The 25,855-nt window shown below is 41.7% G+C and overlaps 2 protein-coding genes and 1 long non-coding RNA gene across 3 annotated transcripts in view; 2 read left to right on the forward strand and 1 right to left on the reverse strand.

Moving 5' to 3' along the window:
• Positions 1 to 5,562, forward strand: part of LOC147157696 (uncharacterized) — an 88,141-nt gene extending 82,579 nt beyond the window's left edge. Inside the window, exon 4 of the long non-coding RNA XR_015091234.1 lies at positions 3,989 to 5,562. This is a non-coding gene — a long non-coding RNA (uncharacterized LOC147157696). The remainder of the gene's footprint in view (positions 1 to 3,988) is intronic.
• A 4,900-nt stretch (positions 5,563 to 10,462) lies between these two features.
• med10 (mediator complex subunit 10) lies at positions 10,463 to 12,039 on the reverse strand. The gene is made up of 4 exons (XM_086062677.1): positions 11,467 to 12,039; positions 11,314 to 11,397; positions 10,968 to 11,070; positions 10,463 to 10,895 (listed from the first exon to the last, which is right to left on the reverse strand). Exons 1-4 carry the CDS (start codon positions 11,586 to 11,588, stop codon positions 10,800 to 10,802), a joined length of 405 nt encoding a protein of 134 aa, XP_085918803.1. The 5' UTR covers positions 11,589 to 12,039; the 3' UTR covers positions 10,463 to 10,799.
• Positions 11,794 to 25,661, forward strand: ube2ql1 (ubiquitin conjugating enzyme E2 QL1). Its single transcript, XM_086062676.1, has 3 exons — positions 11,794 to 12,709; positions 13,022 to 13,942; positions 21,915 to 25,661. Exons 2-3 carry the CDS (start codon positions 13,226 to 13,228, stop codon positions 22,044 to 22,046), a joined length of 849 nt encoding a protein of 282 aa, XP_085918802.1. The 5' UTR covers positions 11,794 to 12,709; positions 13,022 to 13,225; the 3' UTR covers positions 22,047 to 25,661.
• The last annotated feature ends 194 nt before the right edge of the window (positions 25,662 to 25,855 follow it).

The raw sequence follows: 25,855 nt of genomic DNA on the forward strand, positions 1-25,855 counted from the left end.
TGTATATATATACTGTATATATATACCATCTCTTCCCCAGCGGCTAATTCTTTTTACCTCCATTGTGGAGCAAAAGCCCGGTGGTGCCTTGCGGCAGTGAGTCATTGCAAATGGGATTTTGTTTTTTACGCCAGCACTGAAGTGGCCCACAAACCCAAAGAGTCCAGTCACGACCTCCCCAAGTGAAACATAGCAGGCGGTCCATTATTTTGACTATCCTTTTTTTTTGTGTAGAATTCAGAAGGCCAGAGGGAGCCGCGGGTTTACTCCGGAGTGCCGCTTTATAATTTCCACATCAAGATGTAACCAGCTGTCTGTATGTGCTCCTTTTATTTGGTCTCATACCTCGCAGCTCTTGATCGTTTACGTTGCTGTTATTTAACCTGCCAGCACCCCAATTTGCACTTCAGTTTGGGACCAAATCAAATTCAGTCGTCAACATCAAAACTTGGTCGTCAACAACAACTTCAGTCATCATCAACAACTGTAATATAACAGAATTGTACTTTTTTTTTGTTTACAATTTTTTACATTTATTTTAAAAATAAAAAAGAAATAAATAAAATAGATAAAATAATTAATTTACAAAAATAAACTCAGATTTTACATGTAAAAAATGTTATTAAATCGCATGAAATTACTGTAGCTGTAAAAACACATAATATTTCTGTTCTTTTATTTAAAAAAAACCTCCATTAAAAATACATATATCGATTGTTAAAATACATTTACAAATGTATCGTAATTTCACAAATATTTGTCTTTTATTTCAAGGAATAAAATGTAGAATTCAACTTTAAAACCCTAATATATATATATATATATATATATATATATATATATATATATATCCCTGAGGTTGTGGGTTTGATCCCCTTGATTTTTCCATATACTGTTATATTACATACAATCTTTTTAAAATTACATTTAAAAAATACATTATGGAAAAAAACTCTTATTGTACTTTTCTGTTATTTCTCAGTATTTTTCTGCTGCACCAGCTGCCGGAAAATTACAGTTTTTTTGGGGGGGGGGGTTAACTTTTTTTTCAGTGTAGATTAGTTTGATCCCGTGTTAATTAGAACACCACAGAAAAATACACAACATTATATCATTCGTACGAAATTTCCAACATGAGCTACTTAATTACGTTCTTGTACATGTATATGATTTTATCGGGAATTCCCTCCTACGCCGCAGCATGCTTTCCAGCCAAATCCCATTCCGATCATTCTCTACACATGAAAGTGTCACAAATGGGAAGTTGCATCAGTAGCTTGAAGGAAAAGGAGGCAAGAAATCATTGGTTAAACTCCCCATGTGCACTTTTGTGGTGGTGGTGGGGGCGGGGGGGTGAATAGTCGAGTGACGCAATGCCGATACAGAGCTGCAAATGTACCAGGGAATGAATCTGCTGTGTTGGGAAAGTGTAAGCACATTTCGTATTCCTCTCTGGAGGATTGTCCATCTTTTGGCTGAGGAACACATTTCCACAACAACTACAGAGGGAGCGCTTGCTTGGCTCCCCCCACTTGCACCAGCACCAAAAGTGCTGGTGCAACTCATGCTCAAATGAGGTAACGTGGGTTTGGTTTAATTCAATTTAGATTAGCCTAATTATTTTCAGCACAGAAAGAATCCGAGGCACAGTTGGCGTATTTGCTCCTCGCTTCCACTTTGCTCAGAGCCCATTTTCCTTGAGCATAGGCTCACGACATCCCCATCTAATCCATCTTGATCCCGTCCTGTTCCCATCAGGTGAATGCAACGGTGTGAAGGCGAGAGGGTGACCTCCGCGTCTAAATATAGACGCTGACCCTTTGGCAAGCCTTTACATGGACGCCTACGCTGTAATGTGCCGCTTCGTCATAGCAACACATTTTCTCCACTTGTATCGAGCTCTTTTCAAGGGGCTAATGATTCCAAATCCCCTGAGAATCTTCCAAGAAAATAGAAACGCTGATCTATAAAGAAGAAGAAGACAGCAGACATGTTGCTTCTCACTCGCCCAAACGTTTACATGCACTCGTATTGAGATAGTGATGACTGGTGTTGTAATTCTCGAGATCGGCAATGGTCTCGAAACAAATTTTCAAGGGTCTCTCGTCTTGGAGTTGAAGGCATTTTTACTTGGTCTCATTCTCTGACAGGGCGGACTCGAGATTTTTTTTTGAATCAGAACACACCATTCTAATAAAATGAGTGAAAATAAGCTATTTTCTTTGTGATCGTTTTTTTTTTTTTTTTTTGCTAGCATTTAAAGGTAACGGCGACGGCTACCGGGGGGAAAGGAAGGTCAGCTAGACAGGAAAGCAAGCAGTCTGTTCCGAGCAGGCATATCAGTCAGGTGTCTTCAATACAGTATAAACTTATGTTAACACGTGCTAAATAATTATTTTCCATAACATTCTCGAGAGAAATTATTTTGCCGATGCATCCTGACTTTGAGCATGTGTTTGTGTTGCTCTTTACCGCTCTGCCTCTTCTTACTAATCTACCAGCTGCTCTAAAAGTGCAGCCATACCTTCAAACCAACGGGAACGCTGCTGTTTTAAACATTTCAAACTTACACAAAAAAATGATCATTTATTTATGAAGCTCTCTTGAGTGCATTCTTTGTCTCAAAAGGTGAGGCAGTCTCGCTTAGATGGAAAAACAAACAAAAAGCATCTAAATATTCCATGACCTCGTTTTAGTAACTTGGAATGTCCAAATAGCTTGAGTGTGGCGAGTCACCACAAAATGGGAAACGGGTTCCTTGGGGACATCAACTGCCCTTGTCAACGTGCTGAACATTAGAATTATCCATGAAAAAGATGCGCTTCCATGAGTGGAGGCGTCACAGCTGTAACCCGGTTCAAAAGTCTGCTTGGTGACGTCGTGTTACATAACGTGTAAGCCGCTGTTGGTCACTGGCGGTTAAGCTGCTCATTTTGTAAAGTCGGCCTACGTTTGATAGTCTTTTGGATACACTGACTATGTGGAAGCGGTATTCCAGGGATGACCATGGGGTGACTTTGTTTATTCTCAATCTGACCTCAATCAGTTTATATGAAATCGGCTTGTGCGTTATGTACAGTTGACACAGACAAAAGGACACTTAAAGGGGAAGGCAACCCTCCAAAACATTTTTGGACAATAATATGTTCTATGCAGCTCCACTATTCTGCTTAATATTGTGTTTTTGTAATATGAGTTAACCAGCCAAATCCATCCGTTTTTATCCATCTCAGTGGGCGGCCATTATGCCCCTTGCTGTCGATTGAAGATGACATCAATTTTGTTCAGGTGACAACCAATCACAGCTCAGCTTCAGAAAACATCGTCGCCTAAGCCCTGAGCCAACTGTCAGTCGACAGCTCGTGGCAAAATGGCTGCTGCCCCCTGAGATGGATAAAAATGGCTGGATTTTGTTTCATAACTTATATTCCACAAATGTAATATTAATCAGAATGTCTTTTTTTACACTAGTGAGGTCACATATAACATATTATTGCCAAGAAATGTTTAAGGTTGACTTCCACTTTAAGCCAATCTGACATCTGATTTGAATATTTAATATGGAGTTGGTCCTTCTTTCACTGCAGTAACATCGTCCACTGTTCGAGAAAGACTTTCAACAAGATTTTGGCCTTTCTGAGACCCATTTTTGAGCCCATCGATGCAGAAGAACATTTGTGAGGTCACTGAATATGACAGAAGTTCTTCCACACCAAATTAATTCAACCATGCCTTCTGCATGCAAAATGACTCTACTTCTACTCTGCTTTTAAGACGTTGGCTCTCTTATGTTTCTATGTTTCACAAACCCAGAATACAGTGCAATCCTACACCATTGCAATATGCAATCACAATCATAAATATTGTATTGTTAAATCAAGATGCCTCTGACTTTATCAAGCAACACAGAGTAAGATTAGTCATATTCAAGTCAAAATGTCTGCATTTGTAATACAAATACAATTTTCCTCTGTATTCTCTCCCCCAGTGAATGAATCATCCAACATGCACAGCTGATATGAATGTCATCGGTTCCACGGTGAAGCCACGAAGGCCTCCTCCGAGTCATTAGGTAAGCTGTGGGCAAACACGCTGGCGATCCTCCCACGCCGTCGTGTTGGATCCAATAAATTCAAGTATCCACGCAGTTGAAGGTTCCCAAGTTGTGCAGGGTGCACAAAGGGAGAGAGGGGGAGAGGGAACCATTCACTGCTTGAGGGAGGGAGGGCGTGAATGAGTCCATACATGCGAGGGAGGGAGTCCATACATGTGAATGAGGGAGCCCATACATGGGAGTGAGGGAGCTCAAATATGCAAGTGAGGGGGTGAATGTGTCCATACATGGGAGTGAGGGAGACCATACATTGGAGTGAGGGAGCCCATATATGCGAGTGAGGGAGTGAATGTTTCAATACAAGGGAGTGAGGGAGTGAATGTGTCCATACATGGAAGTGAGGGAGTCCATACATGCAATTGAGGGAGTGAATGTGTCCATACGTGTGGGCGAGGAAGTGAGAAAGTGAATGTGTCCAAACATGGGGTGATTGAATGAATGTGTCCATATATGGGAGGGAGGGAGGGAGCCCATACATGTAATTGAGGGAATGAATGTGTCCATACATGTGAGTGAGGGAGTGAAGAAGTGAATGTGTCCATACATGGGGTGATGGAATGAATGTGTCCATACATGGGAGTGAGGGAGTCCATACATGCAATTGAGGGAGTGAATATGTCCATACATGGGGTGATGGAGTGAATGTGTCCATACATGAGAGTGAGGGAGTCCATACATGGGAATGAGGTATTCCATGCACGCGAGTGAGGGAGTGAATGTGCCCATACATGTAAGTGAGGGAGTCCATACATGGGAATGAGGGAGCCCATACATGCAATTGAGGGAGTGAATGTGTCCATATTTGTGGGTGAGGGAGTGAGGGAGTGAATGTGTCCATACATGGCAGTGAGGGAGGGTGAGAGGTAGTGAATGAGTGCACATGTGTGTAAGTGTGTGTATTTATCTGTTTGTGTGGATGCATGCTATTTTTCCTACTTTCTTTCACTCTTTATATTATATTTATATTGTATCTGCTCAGCATTTCAAATGTGATAATAATATCTTGTGGAGTTGCCTTGCAAGTAATTCCCTTTCTACTGTGATGAACGACGCCTCAAGTATGTGCATATGTATGTGCATTTTTACTACACATGAAAGAAAGCCACTCATGCATAGTGTACATCAGCAAGCAAAGAGAAAATGCATCGATGCAAAACCACCTGGCAGGCCGACGTCACACACACCAACACGCATATAAACAAACATTGATTAATGAGCTCTTTTTGTTGCCATGCAGCGCCACGTGCGCCGCTATGGGGGACGTCAGCACGAACCGCGTCCAATACGGCCTTCGCGGTCTTTTACACGGTGGCCGGTCAATCTCAACATTCCAGTTAGGGTTTCTACACCAGAGGTGGCAAAAGTACTTACAATCTGTACTTACGCTCCATATACCACTCCTGTTATTTTTTGGCCACCCTTCATAAAATAGGGCGCGAGCAGCACAAAAAAAAAAAAAAAAAAAAAAAGAGGGAGGGGGAGGGATGGCCTGGCATTTATGGGCTGACCTCAGCGAAGGGGTTCGTGGGGTGTGGGGGAGTTTTATGGAGCGTGTGTATGTGCGTCCGTTGGGATAAGACATCTTGGGTCACAATGGGGGTTGTAGGTAGCAGCTGACTAGAGGATAAAATATTCAGGAAACAAATTAACGGGCCACTTGACCACGTGGGACATCACCCATCACACTCAAATAGGCCTTATTCACTTGGCAATCCAGTATTGTATTTTGAGTGAGTGTGGCACAATAATATGGCTCTATATTATCATCTACTATGCAAAAAGAAAGGATTATTCATTGATTTAGCAGCCTGTTTGCAATCAAATAAACACCACATCCATCCATTGTTTTCAAAATGATGATGAATTAGTACAAATGATTTCATACGCTGACTACATTTTAATTAAAATAATTTCTTATGTAGGGTGTCCAGATTTTTACATTTAAAAACCGGGACATTGCAGTTTCGCTGAAAATTAAATATACAATAAATTCTCACCAGGGACTATTTATAAAAAAAAATAATCGCTAGTCAATCTGATGATCGGTGGTTGTGTTATTGCTTTAGCTAATGCTAAATGCTTTCTTGGTTGACAGTTTAACGGTGCTAAACAACTTCACTCTTGGATGGGAATGATTTGAAAATAAAACAACAACTTTTGTGTAATGAAAATGAATGTCATAATTATTCATTTCTAAAAGCATAATTTACAGACGTACGCATCGCAGCGCAATAATAATTATAGTTTGAAGTCGATGAATCTACAATCACATGTATCTATCTGCATTCACAAGCTGAAATCAACGGGTGGTCAGTCGACGCAGCTAACCAGCCGCTAACGCTAATTCTCCCGTCGGTCAACCGTGAATTCGCCAAATGACCGAACTGCAACAAGACAGATGATTATACTGTAACGCTTGCGTAGACAACAAAAGAAAAACACAGCAAGTTGACATCGATTTCTTGACGGCAACTCGACTATCATCACCTCAGCATCAATTACAAAAAAATCTTTGATTATTTAACCCCTAATGTCCATTGATGTAGTTTCCCGAATAGGAATTGGTTGCATTTGTGCTTATGTAAATATTTTCTGCTGAATTCATGATGTTCCCTTGACCCCGAGTGTTTTTCCCAGCGTCCTGCTTTAAAACGCCCGGAGCGCTATCACAGCCTCTGGCAAATACCAATAATATTACAATGGCCATTGACTGTGAGAAAATCCACCGACGGCCTTCCCACATTTTCCAACGAAGCACTCATTTGCAAACCACTACTCGTAATGGCGTCATCATGTATTACATTCCATTCCAATAGTGGGTAATTACCTCGTTGGTTCTCCTTGGACTGACTCGCGAGCTTTAAACTTGACAGTGAGATGACATCAGTGGCTGAGCTTTGTTGTAAATGTCACACTCAGGGCTCACAATTTCACCCTTTAACATCGCACCGCATGAGGCAAACGAGATGCAGACTTAATTAAACCAAAGGGAAATTACGAGAAGTCCCCTCGCTCCTCTCTCTCCCTCTCATCCTTTATTCATTTCTGTCTGCCTCGCTTTCCGCGTTGTTTGTTTTTCTCTGCAAATTAGGCCGGCTGCAGATGCATATAATAAGCGCTCGTGTGCATGCGCGGCAAAAAAAAGCATGGCAAGCTATTGTTTTCCGTCTATTAAGGCCCATCTGCGGGGTTTTTAAGCGGCGTCATTCGATAGCCGTTGCTGACGGGTCCTTAGCGGGGGGGGGGGGGGGGGGGGGCAGGTGCGAGTGACATCAGGCGGCAGACATCATCGCTCTGATTTATGGTTTTCATTTAGCGCCTTTATCATCCTATTAACGGCACCCTCACGCACACAATCTGTCCTCCCGCCCGACGTGCCGATCGCTGACGCGGGGGGTCAGTGGCTGCAAAAAATGTGACGCACGAAGGCCTCACGTGTGCGTTTTTTGCTCGTTCGGGCTGATAGCAGACGGATGGATTTTTTTTAAATGCGGTGTGACTGTTGTTGTTTTTTTTTGTGTTTTTTTGCAATGACGTGTGTGAAGCCAGAATAACGCTCACTTGAGTGCTAAAATTATTAACGCGTTGATAAACACTGGTGACAAATCATGACAGGACCGTGACGTTTTGGATTGTGGCGCAGTATACGGTTCCGTTATGACTCATGTAAACAAAACAAAAAAAATACTGTAAAATCCGATGAATAACACTTGTTTGCCAAAAAATATAATAAGAAATGAAACTTTCATATTGTTCAGATGTTTACCAGTAGTTAGGCACTACGCAAAGTATGGTGTTCCACAGGGTTCAATACTGGGGCCTCTGCTGTTTTCATTGTATCTGCTCACCCCTGGGCTCTTTATTCACTCTAATAATAAAGAGCCCAGGGGTGAGCAGATAATAATAATAATAATAATAATAACTAATAATAAACCAGAAAATCGCCTCATGAGACCTCAAAACCAGTCAAGATCTCAACCATGGTTAATTTTACCTTTTGTCTTTTTTATGTCGTGTCGTCATCCATGGATGTTGAACAAATCTATTTTGAGGAGTAGAAAGTCCCGATATACATTTTGAAATGTAGGGTGTATAAGTAAAAAGTTGTCTGAAAAAAAATTCTCCCAGCTTGTTTAAAAGGTTTATAATTACCCTAAAGTTGATGCTAAGTCCCGCTAGCCCATGTATGGTGTTTCAAACATATGTTAGCATTTGGCTAGTCGACTTTTGACAAAATTGTCTTGCTGAGCAAAACATTTTGGTAGAACGGCTCCCTCTGGAGAAATGTATTCAGTCTCGACTTGAGACTTGTTCCTCCACATAATATGCAACTAGTGTTTCTCCCCTGCCTTACATCTGGATTTTGAAACTGTTTTGCTGCCACTTCTCTGTTTTCGTTTGGTGGTGTGCCAAACATGTACCCTGGCTCAATAAAGACTGTGAAACCCTGGTGTAGAGACGAGTGGAGAGAAAGAGTGCAGGGATCGTTGCCATAGGTACGAATGCAACAGAAGGAAGACGGGGGTCCGCCTCCTGACCCACACGGAGAAGTTGAATGACAATCACGGAGCTGAGGCGAGACAGGCGCTGGTCACAATGCGAGGAGACGGGGAGAGGGGCGACCCGCACCCGCGCAAACAAATTGCCTGGGCTTCAGCGGCTACTCACCACTTAGCATTAGCATCAAAAAGACATTATGCTAATAGCATCAAAGGTGGCTAGCCCTGCTTTTGTGTCCCAGGAGCAATCCAAGGACACTGAGGGGGGGATTGTACATGCTAGCCTAAATGCACGAAGCATTTGCTGGCGGAGTGAATGTCGTAAGATTTTTTTATTAGAAGGCTGTAAAAGGGAAATTCTGTATTGTGACTTGTGTTTTCATGCTGCACAGAAAACAGCAGATCACCTGATACTGCACCAAACTCTCAAGACCTGCAGGACACATTCAGTGACGCAGTGCAGCCATTCATGCCTTTCCCATAAGTGTACCATGTAGCAAAATGAGACCGGGGAGAGCTGTTAAGAAACGAAAGTAGCTAGCACGTGGCGCGGGAACTTTTGACCTTCCACGCTTTCAAGCCTGTGAAATCTGTGAAAGCGTGTCATCCTCCATATTTTTTTCCCAATTCTTTGCGGTTGTGTTGTTGTAGCCGTCCGTCAGCTCAGTGAGCAGGCGAGATGCTTTCAGGTTGGCGCATCTCTTATTTACGGATTGGTATCTTACGCCGTGAAATCGAAAAACAAATTAACACAGTATCAGTTTGAAAATCGGGACAAAACATAATGAAGTGTAAAAAAATAAAAAATAAATTTAACAATATTACCTGGTTCCACTTGCCAAAGGAGCTAATCTCAAGAGTTCAGCTTTGTTTCTTCTTTATGGAGCTTTGGTTGAATTTGTCTCGTCGTGGGACAAAACAGGAAGCATTTTTTTTTTGGGTTCTTTACGCGTGACAACACAACAAACACACACACACGCCACAGTGTGTGTAGTCCTGCAAACCAAAGTGGATAAAAACAGCCACTAATTCAATTTGAACCATCTCACACTTGGCTCATTATTGGATTGAAAAATCTGCCCTTGACCGGATTCGCGTCATCTCCGGGAGGACTCGCAAGGTCAGAGGGCAAATGAGGAAGCGCTGATGGCATGCCTGAATAATAGTAGCCCACCTACTGGAAGCTGACATCGTCATCATGAAGGTGCGAGACTATCCGAAATATTGACAAAAATTGATGAGATAATGCAGAATTTTGATTGACACCTGTAATTTGACTTGAGTTATTTAATGAGTTTTTTAAGTGAGATTTTAGAAAAGCACTGCATCATAATAAGAGGGATTTCTAAGTGTTAACCTTGAGTTGAATTAACCCAAATTTTAAGTTAAACTTTGCAGTTTTTTTTTTTTTGTTACCAGTGTCATTTTTACCATTGGACTGAAATTGCTTCAATGTTTGCTTTTTATCCTCTTGCTCCCACACACAGTAGCTAGTAAAGAGTAAACCAAAATCAGTGTGAGCTTGCATGTCTCGACGTGGCAGGAGACAATGTGGATCAGCGTCCCCAGGACTGATGATGGTCCTGCTCTCTCCCCACATGCCAGCACAAGTCAATGTAAGAAACAAGTATCACACAACTTGAATGTATTTTCTATTACATTTTACATGTATTTTGCCTAAAGTGTGCCTTCTATAATGTAACCGTCTCATTGTGCAGTGACGGTATGGCAAATAGTCTTCATTTATGCTACTTTTTTCCTCTTTATATTTAAGAGATGCCGCACTAACATAGTTGAGATACCAAAGCAGAATGTTAATTTACTCTTGAAATAAAAAAAGTCAGTCTAATTTCTACTTACAAAACCTTTAATACAAACAGGATACAAATAAAGAAAACACATGTTTCTGAGCAGGTCCGAACACAAAAAAAACACCTGCATTCATAATTTTATTTACAAAAATGTTTATGTACAAGTGGTGTGGCAGTATGCTGTATGAATTATTATAAAAAGATATAAATAAGAAATGGCTAGTCAGGAAGGAGCTTATGTACAATATGGAGCTTGAAATTTACCCTGCTGCTAATACGGCCGCAGAAGATTCTCTTCCTTGATCTGACCCGGATGCAAGGCTTAAAATGTAATTGTCACAGGTCAACAGGTCAGGGCTGACAGTGCTGGAGTCACTAAGATGGGGCGTCGTCACCATGTATCGCCTTATATTTCGACATCTCCTCCGGGAAGACTTTGCCGAGCTCGGAGATGAGAAGACTCTTGAATTTCTGTAATAGAACAAAGGAGCCTGTAAATCAGCTGTGTCCTATTGTTACAGGATGGCCGTGTTACTTTTTTACCGTCAGGGTGTCAATTTTTCCTTTAACTTGCTCATTGCGAGCCAAGGCTCTCTCCAAACACTCCTTTGTGTACAGCTGTGGGTTGCGACCCTGGTCGATATATCTGAATAATATCGCACAGACAAAACACACACGTCATGAAAATCATCATCATTTTCATCCATCCATTTTCTATAGCTCTTGACAGCATTAGAATCGTGAGAGAGACTTTTGGATGAGAATATAAGAATGCCATACACCCGACCACTAATTAAAAGGCCAGACTTTAGTGATATAAGAAATAAAGCCAAGATAATATTGTGAGCTCAAATAAAGACCCGAAGTCAACACCCTCGTCCAAACTTACTCAAATACTTCTAGTGGTACGTTGATCTCATGCAGCTGTTGACGGCACTTTTCGATGTCCTGCAGTCCCGTTATCATTAAATTTCTGTAAAAATAAAAAATGTAAGCATAAAAACTCGAATGTTTACAACGCGTCGATTCAAACATGACTCACAGTTTTTGGTTGAGTCCCGCTTGGCTGCTCGACTGGAAGTCGCTGACAATAATTCCAAGCTGCCGAATATTTTCAACAAACTTTTCGAGATGCTCCTCGAGGTTTTCATTTTTCTCCGCCATTTAAATGTTATTTTAAAAATGAAAAAGGCTTACAGTGGCGCCGCGTGTCAAAACAATCGTAGATCTCTCGTTAGCCACCTAGGCTAGCGTATCTAAAGCGCAGTCGTGCTTTACGGCAGCGAACCAAGCCAACCACTGCTGGATTCTGTGTGTTGCCATGGTGACAACCAATGAAGGGCTGTCGTTTTCTGGATCAAAACGTCGTGCTGCCGGAAGGCTGTTTCTCAACTCTGTAGGCATTAAAGAAAACGCTGCATTGCTTCCTCACAATATTAATTGAATTGAATCATAAAAAGGTGTATAAACATCTTAACATTTGTAACGTTCTCAAACCAAAGCACCGAACAGGAAAGAGTCATCACGTAAGTAACCCATTTATCAGTATCTAAGCGTTAAGTAAAAATGAATTTAAAACAAACAAACAATCATTTATTCTCAGTGAAAAACACTCACTATTGGTGTAAATAAATAGCAGTTCAAATAGAATATGTAGGAAAATAAGAGCAAATGAACCGGAAATGACACAATTTTCGCAGTAAAAGCGAGTCGTCATTCCTTCGCGGTGTCACGATGATGTAATAATTAATGACACAATAATGGTTTAATGATGAATAAGATGCATTGTGTTAATCGAGATGTTTAAACTGTATTGTTTGTCAAGTGGGTGTTGTGATTGTCTCGTTATCGAACATCATCTGTCAGGAATCGTATATCACATTTATCTAGTCACACGTAATGCATATTTTGATGTGTTTCCTGTTTACTTGGGTTAGTTCCAAACGGAGAGGTATCATTTGAGTCTGCACACACAGACACACACAAAAAAAAAAAATCGTCGCCGTGTGTGACGAGCTTTACTTTGAAATGCGTGTTTGCAGGGTGAGCGCATGTGGGCTGAGCGTTTAAGTTGGTCTGCTTGCTCGTCATCCCCTGCATTACTAGAGCTGCTGCAGCTGCACGCACACGCATACACGCGTACACGCACAAAGACACGCACTATTATAAGCGCTTTCCTGCAGCTCTGCTCCGTGGCAGCTCTCGTGGATCTTCTGGATTGTCTTCTTTTTTTTGTCCATACGAGGTGGCTACTTGCAGAAGACCCTCTGGATTTAACGTATTGGGTAAGCGAGTTTATGGTTTTGATGTTAACTCGTGCTCATCGCGCGTTAGATTCGTGACCTCATCTGTTTTTTTGTTTTTTTAAACATTGAATTATGTCATAGGCGTTTTGTTGGTCATTTAATTGCAATGTATTTCGATGTCGCGGCGTGTAGCGTGTTTCTTTTTCAATGCATGTGTCCGTACTGCGGCTGTAATAATGTTAACAGGGCGGGGGGGTGGATGGGGTTGAATTCCGGACTAATTCGTTAGCTAAATTGATATTTTAAAGGGATGAAGATGCAATTTATTTATTTCCTCATTTCTATTTGTAGTCACGCCGTGCTATGATGATGCACTGAGAGGAAAAGCGCAGGATCGTGGGCTGTGATCAACCCCGAAGGCTGCAGTGAAGGGAGAGTGGTGCAAGCAAGGTAAACTCAATAGTCCACATCCGTTCCGGGGGGAAAGGGTGCAATCTCGACCCTCTTCAGGGGGGGATCTGCGGAGAAATCCAAACCAGATCCGTGCACTAAATTATGGCCACTCTACTGCGGAAAATCGGTCTGATCCGCCTGCACGACCGAGACACAGAGGACCCCAAACACCACCAGGGCTCGTTAAAGGGCACCAAAGGCAACCAGAAAAACAACAAAAACTGTCAGACGGCCAACGACACCAACATCCTCAGCACCCCGGAGATTAAGGCGAGGAAGCTGGACCAGCACGGCAAGGACAAGGAGAAGCCAGGCAAGGATGCCAAGGAGAAACAACAGCAACAGCAGCAGCAGCAGCAGCAGCAGCAAACCGGAGGAGGCGGGAATAAAAGCACCGGAGCCTCCTCCGTCCCCCCCCTCGCCCCTCACCGGCATCACTGCACCCAAGTGCGGACGCGCAGGCTGATGAAGGAGCTGCAGGAGATCCGGAGGTTAGGGGACAACTTCATCACGGTGGAGCTGGTGGAGGACAACCTGTTCGACTGGAACGTCAAGCTGCACCAGGTGGACAAGGACTCGGCGCTGTGGCAGGACATGAAGGAGACGGGCACCGAGTTCATCCTGCTCAACGTCACCTTCCCCGACAACTTCCCCTTCTCGCCGCCCTTCATGCGGGTGCTGACGCCCCGCTTGGAGAACGGCTACGTGCTGGACGGCGGCGCCATTTGCATGGAGCTGCTGACCCCCCGCGGATGGTCCAGCGCCTACACGGTGGAGGCGGTCATGAGGCAGTTTGCGGCCAGCCTCGTAAAAGGACAGGTGAGATGATCATCGCCATACCTACTGTTAACTCATTTGCTCCCCCCCCCCAAAAAAAACCGTTCTATTTTAAATATTGCCATGCTCCCAAAAACGTATTTATACGTTTGTTTGTTTTTTATGCTAGGGCATACAGAAGGCTTTGATGCAGCCTCTGAACTGAAAAGAAAGCTTGAAGCAATGATAGTTATTACACAAACGGCCAGCAGGAGGCAGCAGGGTATACGAGCTCAACCAGGGCCTTTTTTGCAAAAAAAGCTTCCCCACACTGTTTTAAACAGATTTGTGAATAATGATGAAACTTAGCCATATTCTAATGCTAATTGCTGCTAAATGAAAACAGATAGAAATATGCTCATTTTCCTGATGAAAGAAGAGACTCTAATCTTTCTTTTGGTAGAATCCATGTTTTAATAGCAATCGAACACAATATTCTGGGGGGCCTTGCAAAAATCTGTCAAAATCCAGTAAAAGAGGGAGCGAAGGGGATTGCTTTAGTGAAAATGTTAAAGCATATTTTTCCGCATTAGTGGTTAGCATGTCTGCCTCACGCTAACCGTTTGGAGTTAATCTCATTTTGCATATAGACTGGATTTTGTTTTGTATTGCAATGGAATAATGTAGAATATAACAGAATACAGTAGAATCCATAAAATGGATTTTCGTTTTTTAAATATTAGAATAGTGTGTATTATAATACAGGGCAGCACAGCGCCGTATAGTCCAATAAAAAAAAAAAACATACAGTGTTGCCTTGAGATACAAGTGCATTGACTTACAAGCATTTCAAGATACAATCCACCCCTTGGTTGAATTATTTTGTTGATGTCTTAAACGTAAAACAACAAAATAAGTCCCCAATCAATTCACATTGGTTTCCTTGCAGTGGAAGGACATTATCAGTAGGTGGCGGTAATGCACCATCGAGCTGGTTTGTCCACCCACAGAGGAAGAGCATGATAAGACCATTTATTAGGTGTTTAATCAGCCAAAGGCAAAATTTAATACTTGATTATATACAGTACAACACTGTGAAGTGTAACTTATCTTCTAAAAAATATATAAATAAACATTTAAAAATGAAAAATTTTGGGGGCGGGGCTTGCTGTACTGGATTAATTGCATTGATGATTTGTGATGGAGTTTTGGTCATTTATAAAAAAAATAATCTTGTATCTTTAGGCACCACCATATGTACAATTTTTTTTTATGTCTAAAAATAATAACCAAAAGTATTGTTAATTTTCTGACCCAAAGATTCAGGCATGCTTTTCAATATATTAATTATCTGACAAAATGAATGAAATTGAAAAAAAAATATGAAACAAGTACGGTTAGCACATCTTCCTCACAGTCATCAGCTTCTGGGTTTGAATCTTGACCTGACGGAGTTTGCATGCGTTCCCCTTATTTGGTTTTCTCAAGGGACGGGCGAGTATAGATACCAGGTATCGGGCAGATACAGGCCTTATTTCGAGATATCGATACATCAGCCACCGTTGTGAATGTTAAGGGAAAATGCTATAGTGGCAAAAATAATTATTTTCTTTTCTTTAAAATGATCTGTCATTGTGGTATCGGTGACTACTCAAGAGTTATGTACCCGTACTGGTATCGGTCTGAAAAAAAGTGTTATCAAACCCTTGTTTTCTCTTGACCCAAATGAGGACAAGTGCTACAGTAGATGGATGAATGTTTTTTTTTTACGGCACCCATTTTAAGACCCCCCCTTCCCCCTCCTCACTACTCTCTGCAGTCCCTGTTTGATTGCCTTTCATCCTCTGGCAACAAAGACCCGCATAGCCACCAAGTGAAAGTCACATAGACTCCCGAAATGCCCCCACCACCCACCACCCCTCCCCAACAAATTTCCAAAGAACTATTAGACCACAGGGGATGGAAAAGCAAGCAGCGGGAATGCCGCGATTGCAGACCTGTGTGATTCGGATCAACTCGATTATGTAATCCCGTCAAATCCAACCCCCCCTACCCCCCCCCCCCCCCCCCCCCCCCCCGTGTTTTGCAGCATCTCTGCGCTTCCGACGGAAATGGCTGCATCCTCAAATGCACTCATCGTTAGAACCTGGAGAGATTTAGTTAAAAATAAGTCTGAATCAATGAGACTCAGCGGGATGATGAACATTCCGAATATTCCCCAACCCAAAAACGGCAGATTGTCCTCCATGCAGCCCCCGTCATGTCGTTGCTTTCTTTTGTCGAAGCGTCTCCCGCTCAAGATGAGACACGTTGGCAGATTGACGACCGCACCGCTCACAAAATGTGCTGCAGTGTCTCCTTGTAGCTAATGGAAACAGTATTGATTAACGTAGATGTACAGTACGTGCGTGTGTGTCTTACAGAGTTGTTTGCATGCGCTGCATTTTCCCGAGCATATCATCTCTCGCGCGCTAATCCAAAATACACAACATGGCCTTTTGTGACTACCGTTTTGATGTCCGTCGTGAAAAAGCTCTATTTTTAGGGTTGTGGGAGTGGTGAGATGAAAGTCAACAATGAGACACACACACACCCACACACACACACACCCACACACACACACACACATTGAGTGTATACAGTATGTAGGTCATCAGTTTGTGTGTTTCTCTTCCAATTTTATTCCAATTGCTAGAAGACAAATAGTGTACGTGGTTTATTATCAAACAAAATAGCAGAGCGAAATGCACATACATTTTAACGTAACGGTAGCTTGACTTTGAATGTTAAGTCAATATGACAAACATCTACGACAACAATAATAATAATATAAATATCTACACGTTTGTGTAACTTACTCGAACAATAAATGTATTTATTGCATTGATGTGTGCCATTTTGTTACGCATGTTAATGAAAAAAATGGACACCAATATCAATGCCAAATACCGATACCACTTGTACATAAAAATTCCCCCTTAAAAAAACAATGGCATGAATAAAAGTACTACAGTGACTGCTCATGAGTTAACTCATTCACTGCCATTGACGGCTATAGACGTCATAAATTAATTTGAACTATTTCTATTAGTTTAACATTGTTTTCCATTTTTGTTAACAAGAGTATGAAAACCTAGGATTTTTTTTTGTACATTTAGAACAGATATAAAATGTGTGATTAATCGTGAGTTAATTAGTGAAGTCATGCGATTAATTACAATAAAACAATAATAATCACCTGACACCCCTAATTTTAATAATATATATTTTTTAAATATAAATAAATAAAATAATTGTAATTATTGTTTCCAATTTTTATTTTTTTTAAGGGAAAGTTTATTAAAATGTAGGGGTGTCAGGCGATTACCATTTTTAATCGTAATTAATCGCATGACTTCACTAGTTAACTCACGATTAATCACACATTTTATATCTGTTCTAATACAATAAAAACAAATTCTAGGTTTTCATACTCTTGTTAACAAAAGTGGGAAAAATGTTACACTAATAGAAATAGTTCAAATGAATTTTTGACGTCTATTGCCGTCAATGGCAGTGAATGTACTCAAACTGATATCTGAAAAAAGTGTGTCGAACATCCCTAATAAAAACAATAAAATATAATGTAAAGAAATAGCAAAATGAACAAGACACTGTAAATACAGATACCTTTTTGCTATGATTATAATGTGCAATGTCCTAAAAAGAATAAAATAAGTTGCAAGTGAGTACTAGTTTGCCCCAATGACAACATGAGTAGCCATAGGTGTGTTTTAAAAATGACACTGTGACTTACTAAGAATAATAAGTACAGAAGAATGTTAACATTTATTTAATATTTCTGTACCAAATATTCTATATTTTGTTTAAAAATAAAATAGATTGTGTTCAATGGGGTAAAAAAAAAAGTGTGTTTATTTACCCCAATATTTCAAAAACCCATTTTAGAGCTGTCATTTTAATACCGTGATACAATATTTTTCCTCATAGTTGTCATACTGTCAGAATCTAATATCGACCCATGCAAGGTACCAAAGAATTTGGATTAACTTAAACATGCATGTTTTTGGAGTGTAAATGCAAATACCACATAGGAAGGCCAGAGTCGTGTCAATTTTTTTTCCAACCCCTGACACATCCCCACATCCCAGTCAAGCATGATGACATCATCAGTAACGTGTTAGCTTGATGACCCGTCCCGTTAATGCTTACTGTGGCATGTAAGTGCTTTCAAGTGCTTCAAGTGCTATGCGAAATTTCATTCTGCTTATGACAGCCAACCGCACATTTTGAGCGCTAACATTTTTTAAACATGATTTTATCCTCTAATGACCCGACTCTCAGTCCCAGAGGAGCTCCATGATCTGATGAGTCCACTATTGATTTCTTGTTTGTTCATCCTGACCTCTTCAAGCACATGCCTGCGTTACGCAACAAGCTGCCTCCGGTCCCTTAGCGTCGATTCCCAACATGCAACGGGGCCTCGCCAGGCCTGTCCTGTTCCGTCCATTGACCGATTCCCATTCATACAATTAGCCAGCATCCACTCTGCGCGAGTGAGTCCCTCTCTCCACAAGCGAGCACTTGCCCAAATAGATAAAGACCGACGCGGGACTACGAAAGCGCCCCGGGCGCTCACTCCTTAATAAACCTGCTCTCCCTATTTCCCCATTCCAAACGGATATTTTGTTATCTATCTAACAACAACTGCAGTGAACTTTTTTATTTTTTTTTAATTTTAATTTTTATTTTTTTTCATCATTGCTGCCTGAGAGCACAATGTGGCTAATGAATGCTCAATTTACAAATTTCATGCTCAGGTCACAGACTTTTATGTAAGGTTGACACATTCAACAGCCCTATCATATGCCTCATAATACCTCATAAGAAAAAAAGTGTTCAATGAAAGTGAGGTTATGTTCCTTGCCAGCGCATCGCCATGGGCTATAACAATAGCGGGCAATAATGAGGCACATCAGCAAGGCAACAGGCGCCATTTTGAGGTGGCGAGAGCAAGCGTATGTGACCGGGAAAATATGCATGGCTAATCAGATCGCATGTGATCCCCGCCTCTGCGACCGGAACGAGCCTGCGAGCACGTCTGCAACATTGTGACATAACAATGTCCTCTCACAAAGTGAGAGGGTGTAGAAAGAAAAAACTCAATATGTGTTCACAATAGACATTGGTCGATTGATTTCACAACAACTTGCAAAATAGGAGGACAAATGGCAGGACAAAAATTGCAAGAACAGCGTTTCATAAAGTTTGTTGCTAAAATGAGGCCCGTGTTTTATTCAAGGATGGAAAATGTAACTCGTATAAATTAAAGTCAACCATTTCCTCCGTTTTCCTGGCTGCTCGAAAAACTACCGGAGGATGCTAGGCGCTAAACAAACTTGAAACAAGCTGTGTTGGATAGCTAGCTAGCTAGCTAGCTCAGCTAAAAGCAAGGCGGAGCCACCTCTCTAAGTCACTAATCTTTTCTTCTATGGTGGCAAATAAGCAACACTTCTGACAGGTACCACTAAGGGAGGACAAGAAATAGCTAATACAGCGAGCAAAAAGAGAAAAGGGAGTTGGGAGAAGCCATGCTAACCGCTAAGCTAGCATGAACTGTATGTAGGCGAGAGGTGCCATACACTTTCAACAGAAGTCTGTATCAGTCTAATATCAGCTTGCTCTTTTAGTTTTATAAATCAATTTAGCTTCAGATTCAAAAATACTTCCATTTATGATGTTTTTACTTGTGTTTAAATCACCATTTATATACTGTCGTTACCATGAAGGGATTCATTTTATACCTTGATGTGAATTTTTGGTTTTATCACCCAGCCATATTCACATTTTATGATTTTCAGTACCCACTCTTTATCTTTAGTTGTAATTTTACGCTTTGTGACGGTTTTTGTGCTAGCAGTTTCATGAAGCCTCTTTTCTGTGTCCCCGGTGCATTCGGTCAAATCGCTTTGAGGTGTTTCAAACTCGTCGCCCTTCGCATTAATCATTAGCTAACCCCTGTTATTGATTAATGGGCAATGATTCAAAAATTGCATATTTCCCGTAGGGTTATGTCAATGCTCTTGATTTAACATTTGCCGTGACTAAAATGCAATTAAGTCTCGCTCATTCTTGCAAAGTATCGTCATTTCCTGTTCATTGTCATAACTTCAGTGTTTTACAACCCTAATATCCTTATGACGCATACAAAGCGGCGTTTCTGTGCTCTTCGACCTTACGGGTTTAATCATTCCCGTATACTCCAGTTGACATTAGATCTCACATACACAGCCAGTAAACCACAACATTTCTTTATGAACTGCACACGTGTTATAACCATTCATGCCGTAAAGTGCCACCATAGCGGTTCATTCGAACCGCGTATTTCTAATGTAAATCACAACACGAGAGGAGGATTGCGGCGCAGACGGCGCTCGTATAATAACGCGAGCAATATTATCCGAGTATTTATCTGAACTGCAGTGCAGCATGCAGAAAGGCTGGCCGTCGATGCGTTGTTTCATTAGTCTGAGCAGAAAGCCGACCAGCCAATGAAGCGGCCGAGGGGAAATGGCGCAGTGTTGTAAAACAAAAGCGAGAGGTAGCGAACCCGCGACAGAGTCGTAGATCATACTCGTCGCGTGTCGGGTGACCGGTGGGCAGATTTACAGCGCCCGTGCAGTCACTGTGTGATGATGACGTTTTTATGAATTTAATAATCCACATGAAATCAAGTGTCCATCACCAACTGTGACTTACAGTGTTCTTATTTGGCTTGGCCAAACAATATGATTAGTTGTTTGTTTACATTGCATTGAATGAGTGCCAATGGAGGGATTATTAGCTCCTTCACTGCCATTGACGGCTATAGACGTCAAAAATGAGTTTCCTTTTTTTACACTTCACACACTTAAGAGTTTTTTTTTTTATTGTACACTTAGAACAGATATAAACGTGTGATTAATCCTGAGTTAACTATTGAAGTCATGCGATTAATTACAATTTAAAATTTTAATCGTCTCACGCCCCTAATTTTTAATAATCTTTTCTTCTTCTTTTTAATTAGCGGCATCAGATTATTCCTTTTTTTTAATTGTAATTAATCGCATGACTCCACTAGTTAACTCAAGATCTGTTCTAAATGTACAATACATTTTTTCCGAGGTTTTCATACTCTTAACAAAAGTGGAAAAAAATGTGAAACTAAAATAAATAGTTCTAATGAATTTTTGACGTCTATTGTCGTCAATGGCAGTGATGCGTTAACAGTGAACAAAAAATCGGGATATTTGACCTTGTGCACTTTTTGTCCTTTTGGTTTGGAAGTAATTCACCATTAATGACGTTATTGTTTTCGGAAAACAGATTTCATTTAGAAAATGGAAATTAGATCCACAACATTGTTCAGAAAATCGAACCTGCACTTTGTTGTATGATCATACCGTATCTACCAAATGGAAGAACATAATACCTTCTTTTACCACGAAAAAATATATATCTATATTACCGTTTTCCGTTCCTTAGTAATGCCGCCATCTACCACATAACTTTGTTATATGGGGATTGATAAATTACTTAAGTACTACTTATTCCTTAGCTTAATGCTATCACGCAATGCAAAATGCCGCAACCAGGCTAACCAATAGCATCAAAATCACAGTTTGTCACAGTTTGATGCAAATTTGAACTAATGGACATTTGAAGTAAACAGAATATAATCATACGGAATCACTGGCATATCTCGGTTATCCTCTGTGGAAAATGACTCATTATGACGGCTTACTTGGTGAAGTTGTGAAACTCTTCTTTGTTCGTGTTTGTATGTATGTATTATGCTGCCCCCTGCTGGCCAAGACGCGCACGCCAGAAAGCACAATGCATGGCTGGAACGGAATAATTGCATTTCCATTATTTCAATGAAGAAAGATGATTTGAGATATGACTTACTCTGCCTTTTGCTGACCTTTCCATCTTACATTTATCCTTTTTCAGCAGATTTTTAAAAAATAATAATCATTCATTTCTTCTCTTGCAGGGGCGCATATGTCGGAAAGCCGGCAAGTCCAAGAAGGCCTTCAGCCGCAAAGAAGCCGAGGCCACCTTCAAGTCGTTGGTGAAGACCCACGAGAAGTACGGCTGGGTGTCTCCGCCCGTGTCGGACGGCTGAGCGCCGACCCCTGACCTCCGCGCGCAAAATGACACCACGCTAACTCAACAATCTGTCACACTCACCTTTTTGCTGTTGCTTTCTTTGTGTGTGTGTGTGTGCGTGTGTGTGTATGTGTGGGATTTCGTTTTGAACATACAGAAGTGATCATCATCATCATCATCAATTCTTCAGGAAGTGACTTGCCCTCACTCTCGCCCAGGGAAATTATTTCCCCGTTTTGGGAAAGGCCTGAGAGGGAGGCGTGTGCGCATTTGGGAATGCATTTTGTGCTTTTCCTCACTTTATTATTTTTATTTTTTTGTTCGTCTCATGCCCGTGCAGTTAGGCACAGTGTGGACTTTAGCAGCTGAATGAAGCCTCATCCTCCCGTCACTCTCTCACCCCAACCGCCCCCGGCCCCCTTCCTTCCGGCATTACTCTTGCTCGTCTGCGTGCGGCTGTGGGCTCATTTGCATATAAATGAAGCCGTTAATGTTTAATAGATGGGCAGCGCGCCGACTTCTGCGCTCCTTCACTTTCGTCCCTTTTTTTCCGTCGGCTGTGCGGTTGCCACATTTGGATGCAACGTGAAGATTGTAATGCACATGGAGCCGCGCTCTCTCTCTCTCTCTCTCTCTCGCGCTCTCTTTCTCACCCCTCTCCAAGCTCGCTCGCTCGCTCGCCCACTGTCTCTTTTGTCTCGTGGCTAAATTTAGCGCTCACTGTTGCGTCGATGGATATTGATTTCTAATGGAAGAAAGAAAAAAAAAAGTCACATGTTGCATTATGCAGAGACTTTGTACGATACGTTAGAATGATAGTCAATCATCTCGCCAGACTGCCATCCTCATGATTTAGGCCTCATTTTTGTGTATTTGTGTGAAAGGGGGGGACGACCCTTTAAAACAGAAAACTGAACTGTGAATGACACGAAGGCCTAAAGAGTTACTGTTTTTACGGGAATATGTGTGTGTTTGCGTGATCGGGGTAAAAACAACCAAAGTCCAGCAGGAAATCTCTTGTGCGACGAACACGCTCGTACGCGCACCTACTGTACCTGCACGGCTTGAAATGCAGACGGGGGGCTCGCCATTTTCAATGAATGTACGCTCCGCAGCACCACATGATTGCCCACAAAGAGACATCCGGGGATATTAGGGAGAGGGCAAGATTGAGAGTACGGGGCGCACAGCGGGGGCGCTTCTTGGAAATGTCAGCGAGTTGCAAGATGGTAGAAACATGCGTTGACAACTTAATGGATGCACAGGAATAAAAACACGGACTATTAGGAGGCAACGTTGGAACACCTGGAGGGGAAAATTGACGAAAATATGGAGTCGGCCTCTACTCTCCTGAACAGATTTTCTTTACGATGGAAATTTCCGGACTGAAGTATTAGGAAAGGACAGGATGTCCATATTAGGAGTTGGTTTCATTGCAGACCACTCTGTAATGGTCTTAGTCTGTCTCTACAGTCAAACTTAAAAAATAGAATATGTATATACAAGTGGACCCTTTGCTATTTCAAAAAATATTGAAGAAAATTCCGCGAATAGGTGCGTTACACATTATGCATTGTAGACACTTCGCATCGCATTTTGTGCGGCAAAATTAGCATTTTGTGCCTCAGTCAAACACTTTGAATAGCAAAACTGAGAATTAAAAAAAAATTTCTAAGATTTTCCAATCTGCAGAGTCCCACGTCACATACAATGGGTAGTTGGAGGGAAGCTCTGCTACTAACACCACAGCAGCTAGCTAGCTTGCTTGCTAGGTAGCAACAAGCTTCAGCTAGGTACTAGCGCTCCTAAACATGTTGTGGAGTCACTATTATTAATTATTATCTCTGTGGCGGTGAATAAGTTACATTTAGTAATTAAGTCAGTATCATGCTCATGAAGGCTTAATTAGAAAAGATGGAGAAGCCATGCTATCTGCTAAGCTAACCTAGGGTTGACTCGGCTAGCTAGCGCATAGCGGAATTAAGTGCGTGGGTGATGGAGTACACTTTTTATAGACTGGAACTAGTGATGGGGAAATGACACTTCATGAAGCACTTATTTTAATATTTAAGGTTCATATTTTTTTTAAACTCTTCTAGATGGTGCGCTAGGTTTAAATATAAAGGCAAGTGCAATAGAAATAGATTGAATGTCCACTGCATCTTTAAACCAAGAGTGCCATCTAGAGGAGTGAAAAAAACCATCACAAGTGCTTCACGAAGCTTCATTTGTCCTTCGCCAGCAGGAACGGCGTTAAAGCTGAAAACATCCGTTTTGAACTGCGAGAAAATAGAAAGGCTGTTCCTACAAAGTGTAGAATCAGCCAAATTGTGTGTCCCAATACTTCCGTCCACAATTTGTGTTATCACGCCACTCAGCGGCGTGCCGGTTCTGTCAACTCGGCCTCCACGTGCGTTACTTCTGCTCTGTGCCAGTTAAATGTCAGAGACAAAGCTGCTAATTGGGCTGACATTTACGCCAAGCGTCATTAGAGAGAGAGAGAGAAAGAGAGAGACGGGCGGTTGAGCGGGTAAAGGATGGAGGATGTCAAACCTCCCGCCTCCGCCCGCTGGCATTTGGGTCCACGTCGCGGAGCCCCGCTGTGTTTGTTTTAGGCAGACGGAGAGGTGAGGCCGGAGGATGTGAGTGTGTGCGTGGCGGGGGGGGGGGGGGGGGAGGGGGGGGGGTGTAGTAGTGTGTTTTAAGCATCAAGTGTGGTCCATGTAACAAGTTTCATTTCAGGATTGATTGTATCGTCCTCTCTTGGCTCGCCAGTGCAGAAATACTGTAAATTGAATTCATATTCTACCACAAAATATCTCTTAGCGGAGTGTTTGCTGGTTTCAAGCCAATCCTTTTGTGATCTCTAGATTTAGACCGGTAGTTAGCAGACACAAACTGAGCTGGTTATGTTGTATTATATTTGCATGTCAACTGTGATTGGTAGCGACCTACTGTATATTTCTTTTCTTTTTTTTTTTCAAGAAAAGTCAGAAAACTGTGGAGGTAAAAAAAAAAGCAAAATGCTTCGTGTTGTTTTATTGTTTTGGAAGGTGCGACGAGGAGTTTCTGTACTGTATGTGCTTTTCTTTTTACGCGTCCTCAAATGTCTTCTATGAATGTTTGTGTTTTAATTTATTTGTGGTTTGCCAAAAATGAAGATTTGAAGCATGATGAAGGGATTGTCACAAGAAAATGAAGGGAAGGAGAGAAAAATCTGACCAAGAATGGTATATTTGTGTATTTGGAGGACTGAAGGACAAAGATTCAAAGCCTCAACACCTTAAAGGGACTTTCCCCATGGAAGAAAATCCCGCCACGGCCCAAAATGAAATTCACGACAGCTCCCCCCATAAAGTCACACCTTCCCCATCCGTCCTGCTGTGATTTGGCGTCACGCTCTTCAAAACTCAAATGTGGATAAAAGTCCCCCACCTCAGTCAACGGATGTCGGATCAGTCTGGACCTCCCAGTGCTTCACATCTCATGTATCATATGAGCATGTGCACATCTGACCTGAGATCAGCTCGTCCGGACAATTCCGTTCTCCCGACTTGATTGTTTGGTCGGAAAAAAATGTCGTTAGCAAGACCAAACAAGACTGTGCAATAAAATACACAGCATATTCAAAGTTGATTGCATCGTGCGTGTTTTGTTTGTAATCCGCATCAAACTGGACCGCCGTACATTGCGATTTCCTCTGCATGGCCGCTGCCTTGTCCTACTTTCAACCAAAACGTTTGAGAATTGTTTGTGTTCCATTTCAGCACTTTTTATATATAAGCTGCATTTCCCTGAATGGCCGGCACCGTAAACAGACACGAA

This window comes from Leptonotus elevatus, chromosome 19, assembly GCF_054856555.1.
Source record: "Leptonotus elevatus isolate MCC_2025b chromosome 19, RoL_Lele_1.0, whole genome shotgun sequence".
In the NCBI taxonomy this organism is placed as follows: Eukaryota; Metazoa; Chordata; class Actinopteri; order Syngnathiformes; family Syngnathidae; genus Leptonotus; species Leptonotus elevatus.